This window comes from Eschrichtius robustus, chromosome 12, assembly GCF_028021215.1.
Source record: "Eschrichtius robustus isolate mEscRob2 chromosome 12, mEscRob2.pri, whole genome shotgun sequence".
Taxonomy (NCBI): Eukaryota; Metazoa; Chordata; class Mammalia; order Artiodactyla; family Eschrichtiidae; genus Eschrichtius; species Eschrichtius robustus.
This window is the reverse complement of record NC_090835.1, coordinates 39,015,341-39,025,448: the sequence shown is the minus strand read 5'-3', so window position 1 is coordinate 39,025,448 and position 10,108 is coordinate 39,015,341. Positions and strand designations below refer to the sequence as shown.

General features: G+C 59.1%; 1 protein-coding gene across 2 annotated transcripts; it reads left to right on the top strand.

The window, feature by feature from the left end:
* The first annotated feature begins 842 nt into the window (after positions 1–842).
* Positions 843–9,717, top strand: APEH (acylaminoacyl-peptide hydrolase). Of its 2 annotated transcripts, XM_068558258.1 has the most exons (22): positions 843–927; positions 1,003–1,135; positions 1,597–1,723; positions 2,104–2,197; positions 2,297–2,372; positions 2,462–2,625; positions 2,792–2,929; positions 3,026–3,117; positions 3,200–3,240; positions 3,325–3,446; positions 3,925–3,985; positions 5,159–5,256; positions 5,904–5,955; positions 6,832–6,920; positions 7,356–7,494; positions 7,988–8,071; positions 8,156–8,236; positions 8,591–8,679; positions 8,773–8,963; positions 9,071–9,173; positions 9,259–9,365; positions 9,456–9,717. In XM_068558258.1, exons 1-22 carry the CDS (start codon positions 916–918, stop codon positions 9,559–9,561), a joined length of 2,199 nt encoding a protein of 732 aa, XP_068414359.1. In that variant the 5' UTR covers positions 843–915; the 3' UTR covers positions 9,562–9,717. The 2 variants fall into 2 exon arrangements, with proteins under 2 accessions (XP_068414359.1, XP_068414360.1); XM_068558259.1 differs by lacking the exons at positions 2,297–2,372; positions 2,462–2,625.
* The last annotated feature ends 391 nt before the right edge of the window (positions 9,718–10,108 follow it).

Below are 10,108 nucleotides of genomic sequence, written 5' to 3'. Positions count from 1 at the left end.
TCCCCAGCAAGGTGCCACTGAGCGGGGCGGGTGAGGGCTGCAGGGGCAGATAGCTTCTGGGGTAGGCCTGGTGGCCGATAAGACCAGGCGACACCCTGTGAACTTTGCACCCGCCCTTCTTTACCCCACGCCCCGGAGCTCGAGCTCTGTGCCCTCTGCCAGGAGCACACCTCCGCCCTTCTTTCCTCGTCGGCCTGAGAGCCCCTCCAGAGCAGGGCCTGGCACCGTCTGGTGAATGCTTGCCTCGTAATGGACCAGAAGGACCCGACAGTTAGCCTCCGGCCTGCGGGAGACCCCAGCTGGGGCTGACTTTGGCTTGCACCCTGCCTGCCTCTCAGGCCCCCGCCCCTCACCTCTCTTTTCCTCGACTTTACCCTCGCAGGGCTCAGCCCCGCCCCCACCCCCGCGTCTTCGAAGAGTCCTCGGTCCGCAGCCTCTCAGGACCTGCCCCCGGATGCTTAGGGCCCACCCCCGTCCGGCCTCATCTGCCCTCCTCCCGTGGGCCCTGTCGTTCTTCACACACCTCGCCCCTCCCTACAGACCCGCTCCTTTATTCCGTTAACACAGCGCCAACCCCTCTCCTCGGAGACCCCATTCCCTCCCCTCCCAGTAACAGGCCGGGGCTTGGCCCACAGAGCTCGCCTCTCTCCAGCCTAGCCCACCCCGAAAGGCCTGCTCCTTTCCCCGAGGTCCCTGCTCTTCCCCTCCAGGACTCCTGAGGCCGCAGCTCCAACTTGTTTCTCACAGGCCCCACCTCCTTACCATCGAGGCCCCGCCCCTCGGCTAATCGTCCTCGCTCATTCGTCGAAAGTCCCGCCCCTCTCACTGCGCGGCAAGGCCGCGGCGGAGACTGGCCGAGCCTCTCACTTCCGGGCGCCTGAGCGCCCCGCCTCGCCCCGGCGGCCCAGAGCCACCATGGAGCGGCAGGTGAGGGAGCGGCCCGCGGTTCCCGTGGTCTTTGCAGCCCGGGCCGGGCCTGACCCTGCTGTGTCCCCTGCGCAGGTGCTGCTGAGCGAGCCCGAAGAGGCGGCGGCGCTGTACCGGGGCCTTAGCCGCCAGCCCGCGCTGAGCGCCGCCTGCCTGGGCCCGGAGGTCACCACGCAGTACGGCGGTTGTTACCGGACGGTGCACACTGGTGTGTGTATGGAGGGGAGTCGGTGGAGAGGAGGGGGGCGTGGAGGGCTAGCTGCCTGACAGTGCACACGGGTGTGTGGAGGAAGGCCGGGCTTGGAGAGTGTGGGTGTGGAACAGTGCATCAACAAGAGGTCTGTGCACACAGGTGTATGGGGGGGGCTATTTGGGGTATTATGGGATGGTGCCCATGAGTGCAGAGTGTGGGCCTTGTAAGGGTCACCCCTGTCATCGTATCCCACACCTGCCCTCAAGATTCTAGGGTGGATGCTAGGAGCAGTAATCGTTTCTCTCCAAGACGTTGCCAGCCTAGGCTCTGGAGGCCTAGACTTGAGAGTTGTGGCCAAGTGTTGCACATCCTGCCCCCCAGAATATCTGGAGACAGACTGAGGGAGGTTGGGTAGGGGAGGGGGTAACCTGTGCTGGGACTGGTCAAGTTGAGCAGCCTCATGCCTCTCCTCGCAGAGTGGACCCAGAGGGACCTGGAACGCATGGAGAACATCCGATTCTGCCGCCAGTACCTGGTGTTCCATGATGCGGACTCAGTGGTGTTTGCAGGGCCTGCGGGCAACAGTGTGGAGACCCGGGGCGAGTAAGTTTGAGGGAGGAAGCTTATAGGCAAGGCTGCAGCCATCTGCAAGCCTTTTATGAATGCCCACCCTGTGCCTTGGTGTGGGTAGGGCCCAGAAGGGAAGCCAGGAGCCAGATCCCTGCCCCTTGGGAGCTCAGGTAGTCTCTAGTGACATGGTCATAAGCATTGGAGGCTTGCTCCAAACTTGGGCTGCGACTAGAGGCCCTGCCCCAGGGAAGAGAGGCAAGGCAACTGCCATGGTAGGGCTAGAAGGGCTGCAGGGGCGGTTGTGGGCCAGAGCCTCAAGAATCTTGTCTAAGAGGTTGTGGCCAATAAGGGGACAGGATGGGCTATCACTGGGTGGGAGGTAATACTGACCTGCTCCCCTGTATCCTCCTCAGGCTGCTGAGCAGAGAATCTCCTTCAGGCACCATGAAAGCCGTGCTGCGCAAGGCTGGAGGCCCAGGCACTGGGGAGGAGAAGCAGTTTTTGGAGGTAAGTCTGCCTAGGACCACGTGGTGGGTAATTGGGGGCTCAGTCCCACAGGTTAGGCTCTGTTGGAGGACAGGCAACCTGACTCCCAGATGTCCTTAGGTTTGGGAGAAGAACCGGAAGCTCAAGAGCTTCAACCTGTCAGCGCTGGAGAAACATGGGCTGGTTTATGAGGATGGTGAGGCATCTGGCTGGTGAGCAGGCAGGGCGGACAGGAGGGGCAGCCATAGCCCAGGGCTCCCCCTGATCGGCCTTCCTTGCACCCAGACTGCTTTGGCTGCCTGTCCTGGTCGCACTCGGAGACACACTTATTATACGTGGCAGAGAAGAAGCGCCCCAAGGCTGAGTCCTTCTTTCAGACCAAAGCCTTGGACGTCAGTGGCAGCGATGACGAGGTGGCCAGGCTGAAGAAGCCAGACCAGGCCATTAAGGTGCTCATGGCCATGGCCAGTCCATGAAGGCCCCTCAGGGCAGCGCTGGGGTCCACTATGCTCTCTGCCCACACTGTGCCTATCAGAACCAGGGAGGTACTGGCTTCTAGGGGGCAGGGCCGTCTCCTGCAAGACAGGCTGGGCATTGAGTGTCTTGTGTTCTCAGGGGGATCAATTTTTATTTTACGAAGATTGGGGAGAAAACTTGGTTTCCAAAAGCACTCCTGTACTCTGTGTGCTGGATGTCGAGAGCGGCAACATCTCTGTGCTTGAGGGGGTCCCTGAGAGTGTGTCCCCTGGACAGGTTAGTGCTGACTTGGCCTACATCACTCCTGAAGTCTGGGGGCCCTGCCTGAGCTACTGTCCCTTGATCACACCTGTCCTGTGGTCTTGTTTACAGGCATTCTGGGCCCCTGGGGACACAGGTGTTGTGTTCGTGGGCTGGTGGCATGAGCCCTTCCGGCTGGGCATCCGCTTCTGCACCAATCGAAGGTGAGGACAATCGAAGGGGCAGGGCAGGGGGCCTTGCAGCTCAGACCGGCCTTGAAGCTGAGTGTCTCTCTGGTGGTTCCAGGTCAGCCCTGTACTATGTAGACCTCATCGGGGGGAAGTGTGGTAAGTGCTGGCACCTACCTGTGCTTCACTGACACACACCGGCCCTGGCAGCCTGCATGATGCTCGCATTTCTGTCTGGTCCAGAACTCCTCTCGGATGACTCTCTGGCTGTCTCTTCTCCCCGGCTGAGCCCAGACCAATGTCGCGTCGTCTACCTGAGGTTCCCATCTCTGCTCCCCCATCAGCAGTGTGGCCAATTGTGCCTGGTGAGCTGGGGTTGGGGTGGGGGGAGGTCAGCAAGAGGAGGGGATGGTGGATGAGAGCTGGAGGGTCAGCTTTGTCTCCCCACGGGCCCCTCAGTGGACCTCCTGTCCTGGGTGCAGTGATGGTGTGAGTTCTGCCTTTCCTTCTCTCCAGGCAAGGCCTGGAGGCTGAGAGTGCTGTCATGGGGGCTCTGCACAATCAAGACTCACCACCTTGAGAGCATCCTCTGTCTACAAGAATGCTCCTCCCTTTGCTTCTCATCTGCACGTGGCCAGACTCTGCAAGGGGCTGGGATATAGTGGGCAGTTACAGAGTCTCAGTCCTTGTAAAAGGGCCCCTAGTGAAAGTCAAAGGCCCCTCCAGACATCTGGTCCAGGTCACCAGAAAGGAGACACATCAAGCTTCTCTCAGGTCCTCCCCTCCCTGCCCTGAGGGCACTGCGAGTCCCCTGGTGAGCCTGACTATTGTGTTCTGTTGCAGTATGACTGGTATACCAGGGTCACCTCCGTGGTGGTGGACGTTGTGCCTCGGCAGCTGGGAGGTAAGGGGTGTCGGCTGGGTGGGTGCCAAGGAGCATGCAGTTCTGTTTTCCTGCCATCTGTTATCCCTGCTCAGGGCCAGCCTCCTCAGCTCTTCCTGCCTGGGTTCCTTCTGAAGTCTCCCTGCTGCTGGGCCAGCCCCAGGTTCAGCCTCCACAGGGGGTGGGGCCATCACCATAGGGAATGGTTCTGATAGAAGGAAGTCAGCTGGACCAAAGCTGAGATCAGAGTGGCCCAAGCTGGCTGAGGCTTGAGATTATTTCATTTGTGCTGCAGCCCATAGATTTATCTTGTTTTTCCAGTGGCTGCTTAAAGCCACTGCTCCTTTAAGGGGTCTCAGAAAGTACACTAGATTGGCAGGTCCTGCCCCAAGGGTGCTCATTCTCCCACTCCCAGCCCCCACCCCAGCGTTTGTCTAGTCCAAGCCCTTGAGGCAGCAGGGTCTCTGGGAGGGTGGCTCTTGGCTGACAAGCTCCAGTCACAGTTTCGGGAGCTCACAACTCTGCTTGGGATCCCAGACTATCCCAAGGACGTGAGGGGGTGAGTCTCTTGTTTTCTTAGGCCGCCTGGTCAGTTCCAGGAGTCAAGGACAAGGGATGGCCTCCTTTTCCTGTCTTTGGGTTACAGGGATGCAGCAGTGGGGACCCGGTCTGAATCCTAGCTCTGCCCCTTATTAGCTGTGTGTTCTTGGACAGTATCCTGACCCCCTGAGCTTCCATTTATTTATGTGAGGAGGGGGTGGTTGTTCCTGCCTTCTTTGTAGGATTGTAGTGAGGGGTAAATGAGTGATGATGTTAGAGGGTAGGGTTTATTCAGGCCCGAGTGCCAGGTACTCTAAGTACGGTTAGAGACAGACAGATGTCTTGGTTACAGCACCTGCTGCCTCCCAGCGGCCCATAAGAGCAGCTCAGAGGAATGCCAGTGCATTCAGTTTCTCTTAGAAGCTCTTCAGCTCCACCTCTTCTGGGCCCTCAGAGGCTTCTGCCCTTCAGCCCCCTCTTCAGGCAGCTCCTCATTGCCTAGGGTACCCCCATGTATGTGGCTGCTGTTCTGTCACAGTTCTGGGGCCCCAGGTGAATTCCCCAGCAACGTGGCCTGCCTCATAGTCTGGAGACACACACACACACACACAACCTCCACTCCTGGACGTGGCCCCCAGCTCTCTGCCTTTGCAGAGAACTTCTCTGGGATCTACTGCAGCCTTCTGCCTCTGGGATGCTGGTCGGCTGACAGCCAGAGAGTGGTTTTCGACTCGGCTCAGCGCAGCCGGCAGGTGAGGAGCCCTGACTGTGTTGAGAAGCAGCCCTCGACCAACGCTCAGGAGCTGTGGGCCTGGGACATAGCACACACACACTGCCAGGTGGACCGCCCAGCTCACAGGTCTCCCTGGCCCCTTAAGGCCCTGCCTGCCCCTGTCCTGGACTCATTTTTCCTTGAGGGGGCTAGCTGCCCTGGTACCCCACAACAGAGCCCTTGGCCCTTTCTCCTGAGGCAGAGATGCAAAGCCCCCACCCTCAGCATTTCCATGTGGTGGGCAAGGGGGCTGCCACTGGGGCGGGCCCCTGAACACCATACGGGGAGCTGATGGAGATGGGACAGCAGCTTTCTCCCAGGGATTGGGTGGGGACACCACAGTGTGCCAGACTCCTTTGGGGTTAGATATCGTTTGGTCCTCAGGGTAGCTCTAAGGGGCTCAAAGGCATTCCTTATCTTGCCCAGGGTCACTTAGCAAATTGTGATGGAACTGGGATTTGAACCCAGGCCCTCAGGCCACTCCCTACTGCACTGAGTAGCTATCACCATAGTCACTCACAGCTCTGGCCTTGGCCCAAGGGTCCCCAAGAGGGTAGAGAGGTGGTGGGGGCAGGACCCATAGGGCTCTTGGATGTGGTACCACACGTGGCCTCCTCTCTGCTTCAGGACCTGTTTGCTGTGGACACCCAGATGGGCGGTGTGACCTCTCTGACAGCTGGTGAGCAGGGCTGGCGAGTGGGCCAGCCAGGCCAGGGGTGGGACTGGAGCTCAAGCATGTGGGGCAGCCACGTGCTGACTCTGCACCACTGACTCTGCACCACTCTGCACTCTTGGCCACTCTGCACCACTGACTGTCCCACAGCCTTTACTGACAGTCTTGTGAGGACCCTGCCTATGCAGGACCCTTACTCAGCCAGCAGACTGCCTCCTGGCTCTGCTCTGCTCCCTGTGTCCTGGCACTGCCTCAGCACGGCCCCCACCCTACTTCTCAAACCCACAAAATTCTCTCTTGCCAAGATCTGCCAGAGTCATCCTTCCCCCTCCCCAAACCTCAGGCAGAGGCACCTCTGCCAACACAGGGCGCAGAATCCCTGGGTTGGCTCCCTCATCTTCCTGTTACCCAGGCCTGCTGATTCTGCCCCTGAAGTGTTTTTGAGTCCTCCACCTGCCCTGGCTGTACTCACTCCACAAAGCTACCGAAGGATTGTTCCCAAACTGCATCTCATTGTATAGTACCTGCTTAGGAATCTTAATCTCCTTGGTCCCCACTGCCTAGAATTAGCACCTCCCCCACCAGCCTCCTGGGCCTAGCTGCCACCCCTGCAGACTGCAGTCATCAGGTGGTGGGTGGATGTGCCATGTGGTCTGGTGTGTCCCCAGATCTGGCAGTCCCAGGGCACAACCAGCGCCTGCTGGATGAGTGGACTGCGAAGAAGGCTCACCCAGAGCTGTGTGCAGTTGTCTGTGACAGTCCCTCTGTGGGCATCCCTTTGCTTCCCAGGGAATAAGGGGCACCTCACTATAAAGCCTCCAGCCTGGGACTCTGGCTCTGCAGGGAGTGGGTGGGAATAGTGGTGGCATCTGCCTTTTCCAGGGGGGTCAGGTGGAAGCTGGAAGCTGCTCACAATTGACCGGGACCTCATGGTGGCACAGTTCTCCACGCCCAGCCTACCCCCATGCCTGGTGAGTGTTGGTGGGCCCCAGGCCAGGAGGCAGGGATTCTGTGCAGGCAGAGTTCCCCAGGTCAGGGAACTGGCCCGCGTCTGACTGTGGCTGGTCAGCATGTGAGAGGCCAAGGTGTGGACCCAGCCCAGTATAGTCCACGAGGGTCTGGCACTATAGGGAGAAACTACTGGGTTAAGGTTTGCTCTGTTCAGAACAGGGTGCCTGGGAAAGTGCTCAGTCCTCTAGCATAACAGCCTAGAAGCTGAGGAGGGAGGGGTACATATGTGTGGTTATGTGAGTACCTGTGTATATACCAGCTCATGACAGGAGTCCATGCTGTACCCTCTGGAGGTGGGCAGATGGCCCAGTATAATGAGAGCTGCCCACTCTCACACTGGTGGAAAGGCAGGGAGGCAGCCAGGCCACCTGTGACACACTCTTTCCCTTTGGCAGAAAGTTGGGTTCCTGCCTCCTGAGGGGAAGGAGCAGGCGGTATCATGGGTGTCCCTGGAGGAGGCCGAGCCCATTCCTGAAATCTCCTGGAGCATCCGGGTACTACAGCCACCCCCAGAGCAAGAGCATGTGCAGTATGGTGAGCTGGGCAGGGGCAGAGGGGCACCTTCTCCAAGTTCCCCAGCACATAGTGTCTGTGGTCACCTTTCCCATCTCCTGTCTCACATTTTGGGATTTTTTGAGATGACCTCTAAGAGATTTTTTTTTCCTCTTGTGGACGGTCATGGGGAGTAGTGTCCAGGCATCTGAGCACCTACTCTGGGTATCAGAGCTGGGCATCACCAGGCCAGATCATCTGCGGTGGGATAACGGAGCCCAAAGAAGACAGGCCTGTGTAAGGCCTCTGTGACCACACCTCCTCCAGAATGTTGCCCCTGCAGAGACTGGGACTCCCTGACTAGGGCAGAAGGAGCATGAGCGTCCTGGGGTCCATGTGTCACAGTGTGGGCTACCTTGGCCAGGTCTCTTGTTTCAGAGGTCAGCTGCAGACCTGCAGCTACAGCTGAGGCCTTGGCTGGGGAAGCCCCTCGGCAGTAGAACTGGCTCTGCTGATTGCTGCTTTTTCCCTGCAGCTGGCCTTGACTTTGAAGCAATCCTTCTGCAGCCCAGCGACCCTCCAGATAAGACCCAGGTGCCCATGGTGGTCATGCCCCACGGTAGGCAACTGGCCTAAGAGCCCCTGCCCTTCCACAATCCCTCCTAGCTGGCTCTTTCACCTTCTCTCTGTTCCCTATCTGCAGGGGGACCCCATTCATCCTTTGTCACTGCCTGGATGCTGCTCCCAGCCATGCTTTGCAAGATGGGCTTTGCAGTACTACTAGGTGAGGGAGCAGGGTGCCGCAGCTCTGGTAGAGCTGTGGGGTGGTGGTGATGGTGTGGGCCTGGTCTGTACAAGCACTGCGGGTACCACCCTAGTCTCCAGGCCTCTGCAGCCTGGACCTGGTAATCACTATCAGAAACTGCCCTGGCCAGTCTCTGGCTCCATGGCGTGGTGATAACATGAACTAACTCGTGACTGCCATGGAAAGGGTGTGTGGTCACTGGGCAGTCTCAAATCTCTTGGCCCCTTCCCCTTGAGTCTGGTGCAGCTAGCCTCAAGGCCTACTTCACATATAGGTGAAAGGGCGCTGGGAAGGTCACTTGACCACCCTGTCTGGTCCCTCCCTGGCCTCCAGTGAACTATCGTGGCTCCACGGGCTTTGGCCAGGACAGCATCCTCTCCCTCCCCGGCAATGTGGGCCACCAGGATGTGAAGGACGTCCAGGTAGCAGGGGCTGGGGCTTCTGGACAGGCTGGGGGTGTGGCTCCATTCAGCTGGGCAGGCAGCTGGCTGCAGCGTGATCTGCCCACCCTGTAGTTTGCAGTAGAGCAGGTGCTCCAGGAGGAACACTTTGACGCAGGCCGCGTGGCCCTTATGGGTGGTTCCCATGGTGGCTTCCTGTCCTGCCACCTGATTGGTCAGTACCCGGAGACCTACGGCGCCTGCGTGGTGCGGAACCCTGTGATCAACATTGCCTCCATGATGGGCTCCACTGACATCCCTGACTGGTGGGTGTGCCCAGAGGTCCCCCCCCTTCTCCCCACCACTCCATACCCTCATGGAGCTCCCGCAGGCCCCAGAGCTCCTGGGCCTGCATCATCTCAGTGTCTTGTAGGTGCGTGGTGGAGGCTGGCTTCCCCTACAGCAGCAACTGCCTGCCAGACCTCAACATGTGGGCTGAGATGCTGGACAAGTCGCCCATCAAGTACACCCCTCAGGTACGCAGCCCTCCTCCCTGCCCAGTGCACCACCAATCTGCCCAGAGCCCCGGGCCCTGCTCACCTCCGCTCCCCACATACCTAGGTGAAGACACCAGTGTTACTGATGCTGGGCCAGGAGGACCGGCGTGTGCCCTTCAAGCAGGGCATGGAGTATTACCGTGCCCTCAAGGCCCGAAACGTGCCCGTTCGGTGAGTACAGCAAGACAGCCCTGGCAGCTGGTGGGCAGGTGAGCAGGGAAGGATCCTCAATCCTCAAACATTGCTGCCCAACCCTTACAGGCTCCTGCTCTATCCCAAAAGCACCCATGCACTATCAGAGGTGGAGGTGGAATCAGACAGCTTCATGAATGCTGCGCTCTGGCTGTGCACGCACTTGGGCAACTGAAGCCCTACCACTCTGCATGAGCTGGGTGACATATGCCACACTTGGCTCTTGGAGAGCCCCAGGGTCTGGCAGAGCGGCAAGAGGCTTCCTGGGCTCTGGACTTCATGGATGGGTGAGCCGAGGAATGTAGGCTATATGCTCATAATAAATGAGGACACAGAGTCTAGTTCCTGCTGGTACTTTGTACCAAGCCACCCCTAACCCCAGCCCCACCCTTGGGGTTCAGAGACCGTAGGCCCTGGGTGTGGTAGCCATAAGGACGGCATCTACTTCCAGCGTGAGAGGGGAGGGGACAGCGAGAGGCTCAGCTGCTGCCTGTCCTGGCCAAGTAGGACTCCACCAGGCTAGCTCCCTCTGCTGCAGCCCCTTCTGTTAGAAACTGCCGTACACCACCCTTCTCCTCCCAGCAGTTTATTTAGGGGACTAGTGAGGCCCTGCCCTTCACAGCACCCACAGGCTAAGGTAGTGCTAGGGTCAGATCGCCCAGTCCAAATTGTGTTGGACTCAGCCACTCAGGCCCTAAGGAGGAGTTGCCAATTCATTCCCT

Coding starts and splice junctions, on each gene's coding strand:
- APEH (XM_068558258.1), top strand. Junction 2,626..2,791: donor AGCCAGACCAGGCCATTAAG/GTGCTCATGGCC, acceptor TTGTGTTCTCAG/GGGGATCAATTTTTATTTTA. Junction 8,964..9,070: donor TCCACTGACATCCCTGACTG/GTGGGTGTGCCC, acceptor AGTGTCTTGTAG/GTGCGTGGTGGAGGCTGGCT.